The 20,623-nt window shown below is 37.1% G+C and overlaps 2 protein-coding genes across 3 annotated transcripts; one reads left to right on the plus strand and one right to left on the minus strand.

Annotated features, from left to right (window-relative positions):
* Nucleotides 1-970: 970 nt before the first annotated feature.
* On the minus strand, nucleotides 971-11,147 carry cfap206 (cilia and flagella associated protein 206). The gene is made up of 12 exons (XM_007260471.4): nucleotides 10,681-11,147; nucleotides 9,458-9,541; nucleotides 9,238-9,328; nucleotides 8,074-8,259; nucleotides 7,448-7,606; nucleotides 6,275-6,480; nucleotides 5,749-5,868; nucleotides 4,691-4,889; nucleotides 3,502-3,642; nucleotides 1,661-1,854; nucleotides 1,435-1,578; nucleotides 971-1,310 (listed from the first exon to the last, which is right to left on the minus strand). The coding sequence occupies exons 1-12, from the start codon at nucleotides 10,930-10,932 to the stop codon at nucleotides 1,083-1,085; spliced, it is 2,004 nt and encodes a 667-aa protein (XP_007260533.3). The 5' UTR covers nucleotides 10,933-11,147; the 3' UTR covers nucleotides 971-1,082.
* A 1,655-nt stretch (nucleotides 11,148-12,802) lies between these two features.
* Nucleotides 12,803-20,001, plus strand: LOC103023128 (tripartite motif-containing protein 16). 2 transcript variants are annotated; one of them, XM_007260472.3, is made up of 8 exons: nucleotides 12,803-12,890; nucleotides 14,765-15,186; nucleotides 15,365-15,460; nucleotides 16,173-16,406; nucleotides 17,156-17,342; nucleotides 17,479-17,526; nucleotides 17,692-17,751; nucleotides 18,716-20,001. In XM_007260472.3, exons 2-8 carry the CDS (start codon nucleotides 14,845-14,847, stop codon nucleotides 19,249-19,251), a joined length of 1,503 nt encoding a protein of 500 aa, XP_007260534.3. In that variant the 5' UTR covers nucleotides 12,803-12,890; nucleotides 14,765-14,844; the 3' UTR covers nucleotides 19,252-20,001. The 2 variants fall into 2 exon arrangements, with proteins under 2 accessions (XP_007260534.3, XP_015464114.3); XM_015608628.3 differs by having other exon boundaries at nucleotides 12,837-12,890; nucleotides 14,828-15,186.
* The last annotated feature ends 622 nt before the right edge of the window (nucleotides 20,002-20,623 follow it).

Here is a 20,623-nt window from a genome sequence, read left to right on the forward strand (position 1 = left end):
TATAAGGAAGCCTTAATGTAACATGCATTTTTTGTAAGCTGGAATTGAACATGTGAACATAAAACAAAAAACTTCATACTCTGGTGGGTTTAGTAGTGAGAAAATATTAGTTGCTCATATATATACTTGCCTGTCAGTCCTTTTATTGATGATGTCCTGGACTCTAGAAGACTTCAGAGCGAGTTAGTGGGTTGGCTTTTGTCTCACCTACTCTAAAATACATTTCACAGCAGAGAGACAAACAACAAAAGACAAATCTTACTGCTTTTGCTTCTACATTCATATTATTGCTGTGGTTCACCATATGAATGATAACCAATCTGTTGAAAAAAGGTATGTAAACCTAGTAAACCTGTCTCCCTCTTCTGGTTAAAAGAAAAACAGCAGGGATAGACTATATGTAGCACCACTATATTAGACCAGCCCACTAAATCACAGCAAATGCAAAGTGAAAACACCCAGCTCCACCAGCAACCTACATATATTTTATGTTAGTGTTTTACATAACACTATAACTAACATAATGACCATACATCAACTTTATTAAAAGAGTAGTTTATTGAGCAGGTCACTATTTTCTACAGAGCAAACTATATATTACTTTTATATTTATATCCATATTTCCATCTTACTTACCACTGATGTTAATCAGAATAACCACAACCCAGGGCTCCAACCCAATTCGCAACACACAGGGATAGGACAGATACTGTAGGATCTGGCACCAAAACACCCTCCCACACACACCATCATACATGGTTTGAATGCTTTCATGGTGGATATCTCTAAAGGCCAAGCTCAACTTATACTTCTCTGCCTTTCCTTTATTCCATAGTCTGTTTGGCTATGACAAAAGTGTAGTAGAACATTCTGTTTGTTAAAGTGTGTGTGTTTTTTGTGGCATTTTAAACACCTTTAAACAACAGTACACTTATTTTTCCGACTTCAAAGAAAGAAACACATTTAAATGTATGATTAAGTATTTTTAATGAATAATCCACACCGACCACGACATTAACTAGAGTCGTAATTTCTATTTGAAACATATCTGTTAAGTGGAGAGTTTGTTTAGAATTCCATATCTATTCATCTACTGCTCTAGTTAAGTTGACTTTGGTCATATGGGTGGTTGTAGTCTCTCCTCCTCTCAGCCCAGCCAGGTAGACCTGGGGTTTGGGGACGTTACTGTGGCCATCCCTCTTCGTCTGGCAAGCAGCGTCTTTGGGGAGGAAGGTCTGGGTGGTGTTGTGCCTCCTCATGTGGCTCAGGTTGGTCTGCATCGAGCGGGTTACTTTACCACGCAGATTTGCCTAGGAGACAGATTTGCCTGGCATCAACATCAACATATCTAGTTTAAACAAGTCTAAATTAAAATAAGGAATTGCAATCACATTTAATATCTTAAAACAAATAATTATAGATTGAGATAATCACCAGTTTGATGGCCTTTCGCCTGAGCTCCCACTCATTCCATTCATAAGACTTCACAATGTTGCTCTCCAGCAGGTGCGTGTCAGTCTGTGTGCTGCTGTCACTTTTTGTGATGGGCTTCACAAGTAGTCTCTCCCCTGACTGCATCTGTTCAGACACATGCTGGTTACCTTTAGAACAACCCCTTGGCATGGCTTTAAAGACTTCAGTACTCATGCAGTCATGCTACCTGAGAGTATGGAGTGACGCTGGCAAACTGCTGATGGAGCTCCAGCAGCTGAATCAGTTCTGGAGATTTCTTCGCTCTCTCTGCCACAAGCTCAATATATTCATCTGCTTTTGAGGCAAATTCAAACGCAGCCTGCCTGGAGCTGAAACTGTAAAACTTCTCCTTGTGTTTCAGGACTCCAATGTTTGGGTTGCCTTTGGAGAGAAAGAGTAGATGTTATTCATAAATATGGCCCATTTCATTCAACATGCTGGATGAGTTTCATTAGCAGTCAAAAATATATAATATAAAATGTATGTACGATAGAAAATATTTCACCAATAGTGATATGATTTTTCCAAACAAATTTCCAGTATTTCAATGTACATTATTTACAAGGTCTGTTACTCATTTATGTTTATTACATGACCCTGACCAATGGCAAAAGTCATAATGATAAGGGACGGCCTGGGAATAACCATCTATCTTGTGAGCATGGTTGAACACTACCCAGCTTGCTTGTGGCAAGGAGACATGATTTATCAAGTTCAATAGTTCTAATAGAACTAATAGTAAGAGACGTGCATTAGAGCTTAGATCGGGCCCAAAAAATCCAACCCGACCCAGCCCGAGCCTGTGCACATTCAGCCCGAGCCCGACCCGAACCATAAACTGTCATTATGAGCCTGAGCTCGACCCGATCCGCCCCATAAACTGGCTGATTTCGGGCTGATTAAATGAGCGAAATATTATCAGAACTATGTTACTGAACTATGTCACTGTAACATAAAAGCATAGAACTAACCCAAAGTGCTGCAAGTCAAACGCGGACAAGCGGAGGAGATCACGTGTGCCCAAAACTACGTGATTATAACATTTTTCATTATAGTTTCATTTTATTTTGTTTTTATTTTTTCTCCTACAGTTCCGTAAGTTTTAATTTGTTTTTCGAGTGGGCTGGCTAGATTTTAATAGTTTTCACACATCTTATCAGAGAGATCAATCTAAGAAACAAACAATAGAAAAATAGAGAGAGAGAGAGAGAGAGAAAGAGAGAGAGATTTGCGTGTTCTGGTATGAGCTACTCACAGGTAAAGGTTCTTACACACTGTATCTCTTTTATCTCCTCACGCTCATATTCTAATCCCATACAGAATTCTGCAGTTTCTCAGTGTTTTCTGTCGTATTTTGTGGCTAGCGCAAGCGCCTTAATCAAGAACTAATACCACGGACCACGGGGTGCCGCGCACTGCCACTGTTGTGCCGAAGCTGACTCCCGCTGAATCCGAGTCCGCTTCGCGAACAGAATCGGCACAACACGAATATGAGAGTATTCTATCAGTAATTTCAGTTCGTTTTAGTTAAACACACAATACAGTTCCAGTTAGTTACGTTTTTTTCTTTTAATTATCGTTTTTATTAGATTCAGTTAACACAAATATTTTTTCACTTTCAGTTTTCATTATTTCGTTCGTTTTCATTAACAATAATAATTGGTTACTTAGCAACATTGTGATTATCACACAGAGCTTTATATAAGATAAAAATAGAATTAAAAAACAGATGCCTACATCTCGGAGCCCGACCCGACCCAGCCCGAGGAACGTGGTAGGAAATCTCGGCCCGACCCGAACCGATTTCGGGTCTGGCCTCGGGTCAGGTCGGGTTCGGGCAGAGAATCTAAGCTCTAATGTGCAGTGGGTGGTAATGATCATGACCCACAAGTGTCTCTGGCAAAAAACACAGCCATATTTACAGCAGGAGCCCCACACACATATCCTGCAGGTCAGTGCAGTGTTATTTAGCTTTCAAGGGACATGTCAAAAGTTTGTTTGTCTTCTAACTTAGCTTCTATTGCTAACCTGGCAGTAGAAGTCCGTCTTTTTTTATCAGAGTGTATCCACAGACACCACGGTACTGCAGCGGGAGCTTGTCAATGTTTGCTGTGGTCTCAGGCAGAAACCATTCACACGACTTCATCTCAACTGGGTCGATACGGTCCTCTGCCAAACAAATAAATAAACAAGAAAAGCAACAAAGAGAAGAACATATGTAAATTTTCAAAGTGGTTGATGCTAAAAATTAATGTGTAATTTTTGTAGTATTCTACTGCTGTGTTTTATACATTTGTATGTGTATAAGGTTTGCTACTGTGGCACTTCTATATATGTATCTATGTATACATTTATCTATAGAATTTCTTTTGTATATTTGAGTGTAACTGCTGGGTTAGGAAATGCACTTTAAGCAAAAAAGCTTTACCAGTAAAAGTAGTGAAAAGAATACTTTGGTTGTTGGTGATTTATATAATCATTTCTAAAGGTTCTTTATCGAACTGTATACACAATGTTTTTTTCCTTAATATGTAATTATACCTTCGCAGTTTCACATATAGAGAATGGCCCCTATATGATTTGTTTAATTTTTACTTATTAAATAAAGTGTTTTACCTTCATTCTGGCATTTACTATTTTATTTTAACTTACAAAATTATGGTGCAACAGACAAGGACAGTATATATCATCAACGTAGGCAGGGATGTTCTGGGGACCTTGTGTAACATTCCCTAAAGGTTGTCTAAACGTCCCAAATGTTTACAGAATTATGGTTATGAAAGTGCTGTAGATCTAAATGACCTATATGCGTTTAGGGAGATGTTCTGTTTTGGTTATTTTATAGTCACATTGGAATATTACAAAGAAAACATTTGGGATGTACACTGAATGTTCCCATATGGTCCCCTAATTGTTCCCAGAACGTCTTGAATATTCGCTGAAAGTCTGCAAAATAATGAATCATTGAACTTACCAAACAGTGACAATCAAATCAATGTATTATCAGAATCATAACTTTATGTACTGTTATACCCCTACAATCTGTTTGTCTGTTTAACTTGAGTAAATGTGGAAACTTATTAGACATCTGTTCATTTAGGTCTAAAACTTTGGGGGTTACGATACCATTTCACCTAATTAGCCTTCTTCTTACTTTAAAGTCCTTATTAAGCTGAATCAGGTATATTATAGAAAAAAATAGAGCATGTGCATGTACCTCCACTCTCCGTAAGTCTCTCCAGGTCAGTTTTGATTGTTATTCCCTCCAACAGCTGCTGCAGCGGACCAGCCCCCAGCAAATGAGCCTGGGCTGACAGGTACGGCCTCAGACTCACCACCATGTTATTGAGCGTGCTCAGTAGCAGAACCTCGTCCTGCAGGCCAGCCCACAGCTTTGCCACCACTGTGAAATGAGGCTGATAGGAACAATGACAGGGGTGTAAATGATACAATCTATACATTTTAATACAACTGTACAGTGTTTAGCCTGTATATTTTATTGTCGCTGTGTATAGCTAGAGTGATCCTTAATGGAAAACTTCACCCCAAACAATGTGTTTTTTATGTGATTTTTGATTTTATATAAATAAGAAAACTAGAAGACATTTCCTTATTTATTTTGATTAAAGAAGCATTCAAAGCATTTCATTCATGAATTTTTAAAGACTGAACAAATCATTATATAATGCTACACGCATACTATACTTATTTTTCTTGATATAATGGTGATGTTTTGCCAGATCCTGGCATTAAACTCCCCTGTCTGAATGGCACAATGGCGTTAGCATTTCACCCTGATGTGTGGTGCTGACCACTATGAAATTTAGCTTCTTAATAGTAAAATAAAAAAAATAGAAACAGCCTGGTTCATAACAATTAGCTTCAGTGAAACTATAAAGTGTATTTGCGGTTATTTGATAGTTCTTTGTAATGATTATGAGCTTATCAGTCACTACCTGTGTTAGTTATTTGCTACAGATGATGAATATTACGTCACATAATGCTTTACTCAGCTATTTTTACTCTCTTTACAATATGTGATGAATTCAAATTAGTAGTAAAATAGAGAGCAGAACTAATATCCCTTTAATTCATCAGAAAATCTGATATCAACCTGAAAAAAGCATTTCATTTACCATCAGTAAACAGCGATGCCTAATTAAACAGCAGTACAAAAGTAATATTTCAAAGGGATATATATAGGGAACAGATATTGACAAAAAATAGTGTTGAAAGTTTAAAGATCAGAAAACCACAAAGAGAAGCAAAACTTACAAATACTTGTGATGTGGGTACGACGGTATTGGTGTGAACTATAGCTTTTAACATCGCCATCCTCGCTGTGAGCTCAGTCTGTAAAATCTCCACTTGCTTTGCGCAGAGGATCACATCAGCCTGGTGGAGTTACACAATATATATGCATCAAATTATTAGTATCATGTATCTTTTAAGAGCTAGGAGTACTGAAATATTATAAAATGTAAATCATTAAATTGCATAAAAGCATTACTAAGTGTGCATTTATGCAGATTTTGAAAAGAGGGTGTTTATAATGTCAACATGATTATTGAGTTAAACTGAAATGTAGGCAAATACCTTTAAATTAAACTGTGTATAATGGAAAAATCTCCTTGTCACAAATATTACGGGCAACACAGTAAATCATGCTCTCACCTGCAGAAACTAGGTAGCTACTGATAAGTAAGGAAAAAGATCATTTTTGTCACAGTAGTTTCAAGTTCCAGAAACATTCACACATCTGTCTGGTGATGTAGTGTTAAATTCAGACTCTGTAACTCACCAGTAGGAGTTTGAGGAAGGCTTCATGTTGGCGTACGTTGTATAAAGCCTTTTTGATCAGGTTAGGATGCACTGCAGAGTCAATGTCAGATCCAGTAAGGCTCTCAAGCAGGGCAGTGTACTGCCAGGCTAATTTCTGGGTCCCCTCTAGTTCATTCTCTATGTCTCTGCTGGCAGCAGGCAGCGCCTCATTGAGAATGGCAGGTACTACAGATGTGGTCCGAAAAAAAGAGCCAGGGAGAGGTTTTTACACTGTTACAAGAGTAAGATAATACAAAAAGATGACAAATCCTGCACCTAAAATTGGGGACTCAGGAAAAAATATTAGATTATTTGATTTTATTTGGTAAAACAGTATGATGTAGAATTGGTATTTGTTGCTCCTGGACTTCCCAGTACAGCATGGATGGGTAATTCGTCTATTAAGCCATGCTTAATGTATGCACATGCTTTTCTGGACAAGCTGGGAGATACAAAACCATCACTGAAAGTAAAAGAAACACATGGAGTAATAAAGTAGTAATATACTACAATTTAAACAAGCCAATTCTTCTTGTTATGCGACAGTGGAGCATCACAATGATTTTGAAGCAGTTATTTTAAGTTAAAAGTCTTAATTATATTGCTTTCAAAAGTCATTGAACAATTTATTTATTTATAATTATTGACATTTACAATAACAATTAAAAAAAACTCTGAACCCATTAAAATTGTCAGACAGTCCCTAACAGAATTAAGACTGAGTGGTCCAGCGGTCTAAAGCACTGCCACTATGAGCAAGAGGTCGCAGGTTCGAACCCCCGCTCATGCAGCTTTGCCATCAAGCTGCCGGAGGGAGCAAAATTGGCTCTGCTCCCTCTGGGGTGGGTAGATGGCGCTCTCCCCCCATCACACTTAAGGTGGCGCTGGGCGGCACGAGGCGTCTGTGAGCGGATGAATCGGAACCTAGCCGCTGTGCTTTCCTCCGAGCGCGCTAGCTGCTCAGGCAGTGATTCATCTGCAGCAGCTCGAAAAAAGGGGTGATTGCCTTCACACGTGTCGGAGGAGGCGTGTGCTCACGGGCGTCACCGGTGATGGGGACGCACAAAGGGGTGGGACAATTGGATATCCAAATTGGGAGAAAATGGGGAAAAAATCTGAAAAAAAAAAAAAAAAAAAAAAAGACTTGACTTACGATCCTCGATGCCCTCTCCTCCTTTGCCGCTGTCTTTGTTGAAAAGCAAAATCCCTGTGACGATCATAGTCAGCTCATTCAGCTGCTGCTCTTTGTCCTTTTTGAGCAGAGACATAAAGGTGGCCAACTCTACCTGAGGAAATACACTCTCCAGTGCAGCTACAAAAACATACACATGAACACACATCTTAACACACCAGTAACCAAATAATTTGGCTTTTATCAGATTTACGCATGATCTGTTCTCAGTAAACATGCAGCATATGGCCAAAAGTGTGTAGAAACCTTCTCATCCAGATTCTGAAAGAGAGTAACAGCATCTACTTTTCTGGAAGGTCTTTTTACTAGACCCTGGAACATTGCTTTGTGGATCTGATTTCATTTACCTACATGAAAGAATCAGTGAGATCATCACCCCCAACAACAAGGTCCCACAGCCCAATGCTCTTATGCAGCTGAATGCATTCTTAGATATTATGATTGCTAAAATAAAAGACTGTCAGTTTTGGGGGAAATTTAACTACTTTAAATATTTCTTTGAGTTCTAATAGTAAAATCCTATGTATAAAGAGAATATTAATTCATTAAAACGCCTAGGCTTGTTTTTTAGTTCCAGCTGTGTTTACCTGTGGTCTCTCGTGCGGTGATGTGGGTTGCTGAGCCCAGGCCCGAGCGAAGGAGCACATAGCTGATTATCTTGTCGTAAAGGCCTTCCAGGTCCTCTCGGGTCTTGGCCCGGCTGTCAGTGATCTCGCGGCACAAGGGGAGCAGACGTGCCTGCAGGACCTTCTGGTGTTCCTCCACAAATTCACCTAACAACAAGCAAACAGTTTTTAAAGTAACAGAAGTTGCATAACAACAATAGCAGCAAGAGTATTAAACAGAATTAATTTAGTAAAATAAGAATAGATGTAAACTAGCAATACAATTAATAATAATATCAAGGGCATTACAGCGGGTTTGACCTTGGGGGGACATATTTGCTACTATGAAGCAAAAGCCAACCTATCACCTAAAATATTAGCTAAACGCTGAGTTCACTGTAGCTATGGTAGTAAATCACTGTATGTTACGTGACAAAGAACAACATTTGTGGAATTACAGTAAATCACAGATGAATAAATAAAATTTTCTGTAAAATGAACTGTTTATTATTAGATTATTACAAACTAAACATGTTAATTTATACTACATGGTACTGATTTCTGTTATCAGAAAACTATTCAATGAAATTATCAGTACAATGTCTGGATTATATTCATAACATAACATAAAAAATTTAAAGTGTATAAAAGCAAAGTTTGTATGTTCTTTCCGGAACCTGGGAACTAGGCAAAATCTATGGTCTATGCTAGAAAGCACAAATATTTTAAGACTAATGTTACACTACGCATGTTCATATACATGTTAGCTAAGTTTATATACGTGTTAGCTAACCCAAACCCTCCTAGTATGTCACCATAACAAGACGTTGTACAAAAGTAATTTTAATGCAGAATACTGTAATTGTTGCAAATTGTTTTGCATAATTTGGCATCCTAATTGCCCCGGTTCCTATCCCAATGAATAAAACCACTAATAGTTACAGTAATAGTATAAATTTGGTCTAGCTTAGTGGGCATCAACACCAGTACAGCACTGATATGTATAATAGTATTAATAGTAATATTAGTAGTAGTCATGGTAATGATGGCAGTTGCAGTAGTGCTAATAATATTTTAAAGAGGTACTTCTAATTACTACAGTAGTTGTGGTTATGTTATATTACAAACAATAAAAATAACTCTTACGTCGAGATGTGTAGTTCATGTCAAAAAAGACCTGCATTTTAATGGTGTCCAAAGAAGGGCTTTCCTTCTCCAGCAGTTTGCCCACACACAGCTGAAACCAGTAAAAAAATTGTCATATTATTATTATTATTATTAATAAGTACGTCCTAAGGATTTTAGAAAATGCTGCAGATTGATTTTATGGACTAATGAAAATAGTTCAGTCTAGGTGAACATTTACCTCAATAAGTTTTTGAACATCTTGCTTGGTAAGAGTCCTGTCAACATTAAAGAGATTATCCGGATCTAAAACAACAGCTTTCACCTAAGAGAGAAAAATACATTCATTTGAGTAAAAGCACAAAAGCACAAAAGTATTTAAAATAAACATTACCCATATATTTAGTTGCTAGCCTACCAGCTGCTAAATTACACCATTTGAACAAGACACGTAGGCCTAATTTATCTTGTGTAAATTAGCACCTGTTTTTTTGTTTTCTTTCTCTTTCTCTCAGTCTTTTCTTTCTGTTTTCCTGATAGCTAAACTTTTATATGTTGCAAGCTGCAGGAACCTGGCTGGCTGGCTGGCTGGCTGGTTAATATTAGCAACTAGTAGGAGTGGCACTGTTGAGGGAGATTCTGATAACAGTGTGGTTTTACTTTCCTGAATTGGCCGTAACAGATTTCAAAGGGGTGATCACACAGTTTGTTGTTGCATTCGGTTCATAACCACTTGTTGTCTGGGGCCCGAAGCCAGCTCGGGCCCTAGGCAATTGGTTGGTTTGCTTGCCGTGTTGCAACAGGCCTGACCAGGGTCTATGAATAACTTTTTGCAAACACGCAAAGTTTTTCACTAGTAGGTTTTTAAAACTGTACTTGATTGGGGACATTTAGTTATTTTATTTTGACCTGGTCACCCAGAAAAAAAAAACATACCCCAAGATGGGAGGCTAGCTTTTTTTTTATATATTCAACAAACAAGTATACAAATAACGTCAGACAAATAACAATATCCAAGTTATTGGTAGGTACAGACTTAATTATTCATGTAACAGGGTTCACAGAATTAGACAACATATAACAATATGAGAGATAACAAAATTGCAAATAAAATGAATAATGCATTAACTAATGAAGGTTAATCGATATAGAATAGATTTATATATTTTTTGTAACTGGAAGGCCAGCTCGTTAACTAGCTTTTGACCAGTATAGGGCAGTTATGTTTTCTCAGGGAGTTTCTGCGTAATAAAGCTAGTTGGGGATATTGTGTTGACCTACAAGTAAAATTAAGATATGTGGGTCAGGGAAGTTAAAGCAAAATGTAAAAAACTTTACTTTATAACTTTCCACCGCTGAGAACATATCACAAATAAAACAAAAGTAAAAGTTACTGAAATGGGGCAGAGACACTGTATTGTGATAACTCGTTATAAAGACGATATAAATAGAGGAATCTCTCACCATAAACGCTACCAGTGTTTCAGACACGGCGTCTCCTTTACTCGCGCACTGCTGGGCGATTTCTCGTATTATGTTCTTAATAACGCTTTCAGCGTGGGCTCGGGACATGCTGGGTGTAAATACTGCTGATTTATTTAATATAAATATAAAGAGCAGGTCACGAGCCGCCGGGTACAGCTTTACTGTTGCTAATAGAAACGTAAACAAGAAGGGTGGAGTTCCGGGAGCAGCCAGTAGAGGGAGCCTTAACATCAGCCTCAGGTTTTTACCGTAGACTCATCATAAAGGCTTATACTGTGGGAACAGCTTTACTGAGAGATACTTATTGGACGCGTGCGGAACGTTTCCTCCTCCTCCTTTTCTACTCCTCATGTCCTTCTCCTCCTCTCCTCCTTTCCTGCTCCTCCGTTCTTACTCCTCCTCTTCTCCTTTCCTACTCCTCTTCTCCTGCTTCTCCTATCCTTATCCTCCTCTCCCACTCCACCTTTCCTACTCCTCCTTTCCTCCTCCTCTCCTACTTCACCTTTCCTATTCTTTCTTTCCTCCTCCTCTCCTATTTCACCTTTCCTATTCCTCTTTTCCTCCTCCTCTCCTACTTCACCTTTCCTATTCTTCCTTTCCTCCTCCTCTCCTACTTCACCTTTCCTTTTCCTCCCCTCCTCTCCTACTCCTACTCTCTTGCTCCTCTTTTCCTACTCCTCCTTTCCTACTCCTCTACTCCTCGAGGAGTCTGGTGTTCTGTGAGGTCAGTTAAGCATTAAAAACCTGCCTCTATCACATTCTGTGATAAATAAATCTGTTCAGACCCCTGTACATTTTATTCTGTACCATCATAAATTAAGTGGTTATAAAAATTGTATAATTTAATTGATTCATTTACCAAATTTATATTTCTTTTGAAAACATTTCTCATATTTATAAGAATGTATTTATTATTGAAAATGGTCCAAAAGTGACTTATTTGACCACAACTACAAAATATTTTATTCTACTTCCTAAAATAAAAAGGAAGCGTCTTCCACCTCAGCTCTGCAGTGCCTCTGAAAAAAGAAATCATGAACTCTGTATTTAGCTTTATTAGTGGCCTTATCTCAGCTCATATTGTTTCTCTCCTTTCGACTCTGTTGGCTGCGACAGTAGGGTTCAGGCTTGGGAAGTATGGAATACTGGGTTCTAAAGGTAAAAAACATGTCTTTTTTGTACACATTACATGTCCAAGGTTAATAGATGCAATTATCTTAATACATCAATGCAAACTTAATGTTCCGAAAATTTTATAAAAAAAATATTTATATGAGCAAATGAACATAAAAGAAATTCTGCCAGGCATGTCACAAGTTTGTGCTCTCTCAGAAGTACAGCTGTACGAACATTTAATTTGCTTTATAAAAATAATATATGCTTTAACATAAATAAATAAATGGTTGACCACACATACACAGATTCAATTTTTTTATACACACTTTAAAATTTAACCACCAAAAAGGCAGAGAGTAAAACCTGTTACATACGGCCGCCTGTAGATGGCAGTGCAAAGACATCTCTATGAGTTCCTCCATATGAATCCATTCATTTTTGACTCGCTCGGGAGCGCCCCCTGGTGGTCTAACAAACCCGGAGGATGTTCTCAGGTTCCTCTATAAAAGTTCTCTGATATTATATCCATCGAATACCTCCGCATAGCACACATTTACACACACTCTGTTTTATATAAAAAAAAATAATCAATTAAAACCATTGTAATCTGTAATGTACTGTGGCAAATATATGCAATTAACCAGCTCTATTGGATAGTGATAAGTAATTAATAAAGAACAAACAATTCTTATAATTACCATGAAAACTTACTTTACGGCAATATATTCTTAATGCCAAGCACAAATATATTAATTAATTAAAATTAAAATTATATTGTACCCCAATTTAAATAATATTTTTATGTTAAATTCCCTATGTTGTGATGGGATTTGTGTATTTATTTTGCTCCTGTAAAATAACTTTTATATACGAAGATTTAAATACCAAGGGTTTAAATGTTTATTAGTAATAGTTTTACAATAAACATTTTAATTATATATAAGCTTTTCCTTTTAGTAACAGATCACTTTAACACCGATTGAGTTACGCTTAGTTTCGGACTTTTATTTTGGAATTTGGTAAAACGTGCATACCGTCTGTAAGTTAGTTCGCTGGAGGAGTTCTGAGTAGAGGTAAATGACTTTAGCGCTCTCTTTTATGCTGAATTAAGTAAATCCAGAGGTTTAAACCATGTTTTCTGTATTTAATAATTTAGTTTTAATTTAACATTTGAGTGCAGCGTCTTGTTAAGCCGCTCATACCGAACGAGTCAGTCTTGCACGTTTTGAATGTATTGTTTAATGTAGCTGTAACTCTGCACCACTGCCACACGTGTGGAAATAGCGATATATAAGTATGTGAAAGTATTATAGATATTCTGTCTGTATATGACGTTATGTATCATCTGCAATAACTAGTTAGTAGACTTGATGTATGGCTATAGTTGGGCCTTCCCAGATTCCCACGTGGATGTTGTGAAAACACAGATACTGGCCAGATACTAGCTTAGCATTTTTAAGGCAGATCAGGGTAAGTTAGATCTTTTTTTTGCCTGTGAAGTGAAAGCAGGTCTGAACCACAAAACCACATTGTAGGTAATTATAGTGCTGGGTGCTATGACCACAAATTTGTATCCTCGTATATTTTCAGTTTCTGGGGTTATATTTCAGTATATCATGGACTTTATAATAATATTTTTTTGCATGCCTCGGCTTTTAAATAGATTTTATTTAACTTATAATATTGTCAAGAATGCATAGAATTTTTTTTATAAAAAAGAGCCTCTACACCCTAATAAATCATATTTTTTCATTAATAGATGAAATTTTGCAAACGCTTTTATAGTGGTAATTTCTGCCTCTGCAGCGCCCTCACAGGTTCAGCTGTGTTATAGACGAGGTTGATGTTTCTGTGTACTTTGGTATACGCGGACACTCACAATATGCCAATTAATCAATCAGTCAATCAACTAATCAATAATACTGCCCTGCTGCAGACGTCCAACTGTCTGTGTCTTACTGCTATCAGAGACACACTACTGCTACTGCCGCTCAGCCAATCAGCTCTCCCTCCTGCCTCGCCTCTAAACCCATACATCACCCAGTGCCCCTCCCAAACTGCCCCTTCCATTTTTTTTTTTTTTTTTTTTTGCATTTTTCAAGTTTGAGCTGAGGGTGGAGTCAGCTAAAATCAGGGGGTTTAGTTCCCCTTTAAAGCTCAAATCAAGTGTATTTTCACACAACCTTTTTCTGAACCCTGCATTGACTATACATTTTTTATTTGTACACAGTTACACATTTTGCTGATGCTAAATGCTAAGCTAAGCAAATTGCAGAATTGCAGGGTTGGTTGCAGCCTCCCCTTGGAGCAACATTAATTAGGTTTCTACGGTGGCCGAGAAAGCCCAAAGCAGTGCAAATTGAAAAGCGCTGCAAAAGCACAAAACACATCCATCAAAATTACAACACAGGCGCAGCAAATAGAAAAACGCGCTGCAAAAAGAAAAACGCGCTGCAAATAGAACCACAACACAACGGAAGTGAGTCACAACACAACAGAATTTTCCCGGGGGACCTTAAAAGATACTGTACCAGCTAAGCTGCGTCTTCAGTAACGTCTCGGACTTCACTATGTGTACAAAGGACAATAAGTGGCAAACAAGGCGTTTTGAAGCAGAACTTTTAATAAACATAACTTACTTTTCAGAAGCTTGTTTGCCACTTATTGTCCTTTGTATACAGCTGGTACAGCATCTTTTAAGGTCCCCCGGGAAAATTCCGTTGTGTTGTGACTCACTTCCGTTGTGTTGTGGTTCTATTTGCAGCGAGTTTTTCTATTTGCAGCGCGTTTTTCTTTTTGCTGCGCCTGTGTTGTAATTTTGATGGATGTGTTTTGTGCTTTTGCAGCGCTTTTCAATTTGCACTGCGCTGGGCTTTCTCGGCCACCGTAGGTTTCTATTCATTTTAAGAACATCTATTAAGCATGTTTTTATTCATTCCTTTGACAGAGCAAAAGGTCATACTACATTTGAAGAAGCTAAAACTGATCTGAGTGCTGCTGTGTCTGTCAGTCTGCTAGTGCAGGAGAATGGCAGAAGCAATGAAGACAGAAGACTGTTTCGCAGAACCTGGAGATGTGGAGTGTGATTTCTGCACCGGGAGAAAACGCAAAGCGAGAGAGTCCTGTCTAGTGTGTCTGGCCTCTTACTGTAAAACCCATGTCAAATCCCACTATCAGTCACCCGCCTTTAAACGGCACAAGCTGGTCAAAGCCTCCACGGGACTACAAGAGAAGCTCTGTTCTAAACATGATAAACTGATGGAGATCTACTGTCGTACTGATCAGACCTGCATCTGCTATCTGTGTATGATGGATGAACACAAAACCCATGACACAGCTGATGCTGCGGCTGAAAGAACTGAGAAACAGGTATTTGTTAGAAAATTGTTTTATTCTAAAAACAGAACTAAATTTGTATTTAAGTGATATCAGAGATTTATTTAAATTTGTGAATAAAACACAACTATTGAATAAAAAAATATAAAATTATTCATCTATAACATATTCATAAAACATAGTCAGACAAATGCTGTTAATTTTTTCACAGGGTCAGCTGAAGAAGGTACTGAGGAAATCTGAGCAGAGACTCCAGGAGAAAGAAAAGAAGCTGCATGAGCTGAAGCGGAATGTGAACACTGTAAAGGTGAACAGTGTGCATACACTCTTTTTAACCATTCTTCCTGATACATATTGTGGATTAGGGCTACGTTCACATTACAAGCCACATTGCTCAAATCCGATTTTTTTTGCTCAGATAGGCTTGATGGTTCACATTCACAGATTTAAGTGATCTGTATCTGTGCGTAATGTGAATGAATCTGTTGCTGAAATGTCTCACATGTGCACATTGATACGCATATAAACGTCTCCTTCTTCACCAACAAAAAAAATGTCATATTAGAGAGACAACTCGTAGCTTTATAAAGGGAAATTTATCTGTTAGCAGCTCATATGTGGAGAATCTTTTGCTGGAGTGGAGAGTAAACAGCTGGTCTGAAGTACATGCTCAGGTCGAGAAGGTGAGAAAAGGCCAGGCGGTTTGCTTTTGCTGTTTTTGCAGCTATATCTACACAGCTGCACCAAGAGATGTGTGGGTACGAGAGAGAAGCACGTATTCCTGTCACATGTCCATGGATTGGATGGGTATCTGATTTAGGACCACATGTAAAATTAGCTCAAATCTGATTTGAAAAAAATCTGATTTGGCTCGTTCACACATCCATGAAAAAAATCAGTTCTGAGCAATATTGAGCAAAATATCAGATTTGACATAGCCTATAAAACATTCTATTTATGTCACAGTGAGACAGTGAATGATAGAGCTCAATCTTGTTGTTGTGTGTTTATTATAACAGCGCTCTGCACAGTCAGCAGTGGAGGACAGTGAGAGGATCTTCACTGAGCTGATCCGCTCCATTGAGAAAAAGCGCTCTGAGGTAACAGAGCTGATCAGAGATCAGGAGAAGACTGAACTGAGTGCAGCTGAAGAACTCCTGGAGCAGCTGGAGCAGGAGATCACTGATCTAAAGAGGAGAAACACTGAGCTGGAGCAGCTTTCACACACAGAGGATCACATCCACTTCCTCCAGGTAATAATCGCTAATCTACGGAGGAAGATGGTGCCTTGCTTACAAAGCAGACTTGATTTTAAATTTGTGCTTTATTGTTTGATTAAAGAATGGCATATGCCATGTATATTTGTTTAGACCATTATTTGTAAGAGTTTGTTCACACAGGTCTTTAATTAACAGTAATTAAATGTAGAGTGTCTATTTATTATGAGCCTATTTGCTTTTGGTTAGCCGCAATATTTGCCTCTGTAATGATTCGCTATATGTCATTACAGATCATATCAGAGCCTATATTTACAGGGCCACTGCATTGTACTGTGCACACGTTATCTGTCCTGTCAGCAATTAATTAATGAATCAGTGCTTACATGTTGGACAAAAAATTACAGATATAAAATGTAGTTTGGTTAGTACTGCTTTAGAGCGCAATAATGCATTTCTTAACGGATACATATTGTGACTAACTATCTTAGTTGTAAGTGGATAGTTCAGAATATCCTGTTTATTAATGTTTTTTATATTTCTTTTAATGTGATCTGAAACGAGTTTTAAAATCTAATTTTAGGCTGTCATATTAAAACTACTTGCACTTGATTACCCTGCAAAAAGAAAGTGTGTGTTATGTTTTAGGATCAAAGTTTTATTTCTTTGATATACAATCCAGCATTTTCTGATGATATTGGTCTAATACTGTTAACCATTCTTCTCATTCCTTCATGGAAACGCCGTCTCAAATGTTTTCTCAGTTCTGTTTATTCTATGTGTAGATTTTCCAGTCTGTGTGTGTCCCTCCTGGGTATAAGGACACGACCAGCACTACTGTCCAGCATCTCTCGTTTGATGAAGTTCGTAAATCTCTCTCTGATCTGAAAGTGCAATTCAAGGATTTCTGTGAGAAAGAATTTTGTAAAGTTAAACTTCCTGAAATACCAAAGTGTAAAGAAGACCATGAAGGTTTGCATCCTTTTTTTTGTTTGTTTGATAAAATGAAAGGTTTAACATTATTTGTCTGACACAAGTGTTATTTTATATATTGACATGTCATATAGTATTAATGCTGTCTAAAGTCTTTTTAAACCATTCCTTACAGAACCACAACTCAGCAGTGAGAGCGAGCGATGTGGTCACAGTAAAATTGGTAAGTTTGTGACACATTGTTATAAGTGTTATGAGTATACAGGTTTCCTAGTGATCAAGCTGGCTTTAAAATATGCTTTATATCTACTAGTTTATTTCTAAACACAGCCTTTTTGTTCTCCTTTACTGATTGAAATAAAACTATTTTGGTTCTGTGTCTTTTCAGTTGTAGCAGTTCAGATGCCTTCACACCCAAAACCAAAAACCAGAGAGGACTTCCTACAGTGTATGTATAAAATTCAAGCAGTTCAGCTTGGTTTGATGGCTTGTGATCATCCATATTCCTCTTCATTATATTTCTTGATTATATAGAGGTTTTCAATTTGGTAAAATAAAAAAAAAACTCATCATTTTTAAGTGGTCTCTTATTTTTTCCTCCTATTTTAGGCTAATCCTGTAGACTTATTGTCCTGCAGATCTTAAATTGCAAATATTTCTTAAATGAAAGAAACATGTCTGTTAGACTTAAAGACTGGTCAAAAAAAGTAAAAAGTACCCTAGCTGTAAATTATGATTATTATATCCCGAATTATAACTGTAATTGTGGTGATAATATCACTGTCACAATGTCACTTGATCATGAAGGCAGGAAGAGTGCTGGTGTGAGCTGTTTAGTGGTGTTGTTTGCTTGCACCACAACAACTTACTGTTTTTTACAATTTAGCATTTCTTATAACTCAACATTTTTTTCCAGCAACTGTTGTTACAGTCATGAAATGAAATGTGCAATGTGTTGCGGTCTAAAATGCAGGAACAGATGTATGTTGAACTTTAAGTGAAATTTGTTGAGCAGACAAAACATTAAGTGTCTTTTATGTTTTAATACTGTCTGCTCTAAAGTCAGTAAAATTTAAATATAAGAAATACTTTATTTTATAAACCTTTCCTTACTGTCCCAACAAATTATAATTTGAGGTGGTTGGTGCAATTAGGTAAACCAGTCCTGTACTGGAAGCAAACTGAACTGTAAACATTTTCTCTACATTTTAGATGCAGTTTTTTTTTATATTTATTGAATTTGGATTATTATTGTTGTTGTATTTCAGTAGAGGATGTAATACTTTGTATTTCATATGTGGGCTTCAACTAGGGGTGACCAGACTTTTGCAGAGGACCATGAGTATACTGACAGAGAAGGTACATAATGTACTAAAAGTAAGTTAAAAAAGCCTTTTCTTTTTATGGTTTAGATTTCTTTCCGCTGACTTTGGATCCCAGCACACTATATCATAAGCTCAGTTTGTCTGAGGAGAACAAAATGGTGACATGGAGAGGAGGAGCACAGCGTTACCCTGATCACCCGGAGAGATTTGACCACTGGCCTCAGGTGTTGTGTAAGGAGGGGATGAGCGGACGCTGCTATTGGGAGGTTGAATGGGACAACGGTGGATGGGGAGTGTCCATTTCAGTCTCGTATAAAGACATTTGCAGGAAAGGCGATGGTGATAAATGTGCATTTGGAGGAAACAGTAAGTCCTGGAGTCTGGAATGTTCTTCCATTCACTCCTTTTGGCACAACAACATTGAAACTAAGATCTCAGCTCCTCCATCCTCCAGAATAGGAGTGTATGTGGATCACAGTGCAGGAACTCTGTCCTTCTACGGCGTCTCTGATACAATGACCCTCCTACACACAGTCCACACCACATTCACTCAGCCCCTCTACGCTGGATTCTGGATGAAGAGAGGAATGTTGAAATTATGTGATCCAAATGTGTCTGATTAGTAAGTTGTAGAATTAATTCCTTACAAGGTAACAAAAAATATTTAAATTAATTGCCAGTTTATTCAATAGAATGTTCTAAACTATTTCAACCAAGCTTTGTGCAAAGTTTTCACTATCACTAAACTTGATGCTGATGCTTTTGTGGTAGTTACGTTAAAGATTCACAAGGATCTTTTGGCTTTGTGGGAAATGTGCATTAAATGTTATTATTCAATGTCTCAGAATGTTGTATTCTTGGACACCCACAACAAAGACAATGGGAGATGTGCTCTTTTGTAGAAAATTGACTTGCTAATACTGTAACAATGTAACAATTTGTTGTTCTACAGACCTTGGACCTTAAACCGTCTTAGTTTTATTGTTGTTAAATTGTTAAGTGTGTTTTAACATGATCTTTATATTGTTTTAAAATTAACAATGAATAGGCCATTAGAAATTCTAAAAAGAAAAAAATATATATATATGGGGCAGCGGTGGCTCAGCTATTAGAGCATCACCACTGTTGGGCCATTAAGCAAGGATGGTTTAAAAGCAGAGGCTGAATTCAATCTGTCCCAAGCATAAATGTGCTTTATACATAGTATGGTGTTCTTCTTAAAATGCCACGTTTACATTGACTTTAATTGAAAGTTGGAGAAAGTTTTTGCAGCAGTGATATGCATCCAATTGGGGTTTTTTTTTCTATTTTGTTAATATTGTTATGTCATATTATGCTGTCTCTATATTATACATTAAAAATGTTAATATACATTTCAGTTGATTGACCTTTTGAGTAAAGATGTACAGATTCTCACAACTATGTATCTTTATATTGTTGAATAGCTTTCATGTGAACGTTTATACTTTGACATTTTATCCATGTACTATAATTACCTATTTTATATTCAGTTATTCTAAGGATACTACTATTTCTTGATGCAGATATATTTCAAAGCATATAAATATCTAAACCTTTAATACAAAAACTATTAGGTGTGCTGTACATAGATGAGGAGGACTGAATTTATATATATATGATTTATATATATATATATATATATATATATATATATATATATATATATATATATATATATATATATATTTTTTTTTTTTTTTTTTTAATTTAATGTTCAAACTTTTATTTAGTTTATTATAAAAGCTACATATTATACTCCTATAAAGTATAATCTATTAAACTATGTGATTAATATAAATAATGAATAATGTTTGGGCATATATTAGTGATTTTAGAGCTGATTTATCCATGTATCTGCTCTCGACCCTTTCTATGCTTCCTAAATATCTCATGCAGTGCGAGAGCCTGAAGTCAGAAGCAGAAGCTGATCCCAGCTGGATCTCCTTAGAGGAACATAATGAGTCTGGACTGAAC

This window comes from Astyanax mexicanus, chromosome 1 (genome assembly GCF_023375975.1).
Source record: "Astyanax mexicanus isolate ESR-SI-001 chromosome 1, AstMex3_surface, whole genome shotgun sequence".
NCBI lineage: Eukaryota > Metazoa > Chordata > Actinopteri > Characiformes > Acestrorhamphidae > Astyanax > Astyanax mexicanus.

What these genes read in the sequence shown, in the direction of transcription:
- LOC103023128 (XM_007260472.3), top strand. Translation starts at nt 14,845, where the DNA reads ATGGCAGAAGCAATGAAGACAGAAGACTGTTTCGCAGAACCTGGAGAT. An exon ending in CTGAAAGAACTGAGAAACAG is followed by an intron (nt 15,187 to 15,364) that starts GTATTTGTTAGA and finishes ATTTTTTCACAG; the next exon opens with GGTCAGCTGAAGAAGGTACT. An exon ending in GTGTAAAGAAGACCATGAAG is followed by an intron (nt 17,343 to 17,478) that starts GTTTGCATCCTT and finishes CATTCCTTACAG; the next exon opens with AACCACAACTCAGCAGTGAG.
- cfap206 (XM_007260471.4), bottom strand. Translation starts at nt 10,932, where the DNA reads ATGTTAAGGCTCCCTCTACTGGCTGCTCCCGGAACTCCACCCTTCTTG. An exon ending in CATGAACTACACATCTCGAC is followed by an intron (nt 8,260 to 9,237) that starts GTAAGAGTTATT and finishes GCTTGTTGTTAG; the next exon opens with GTGAATTTGTGGAGGAACAC. An exon ending in CCTTCCTCAAACTCCTACTG is followed by an intron (nt 5,869 to 6,274) that starts GTGAGTTACAGA and finishes TAACTCCACCAG; the next exon opens with GCTGATGTGATCCTCTGCGC.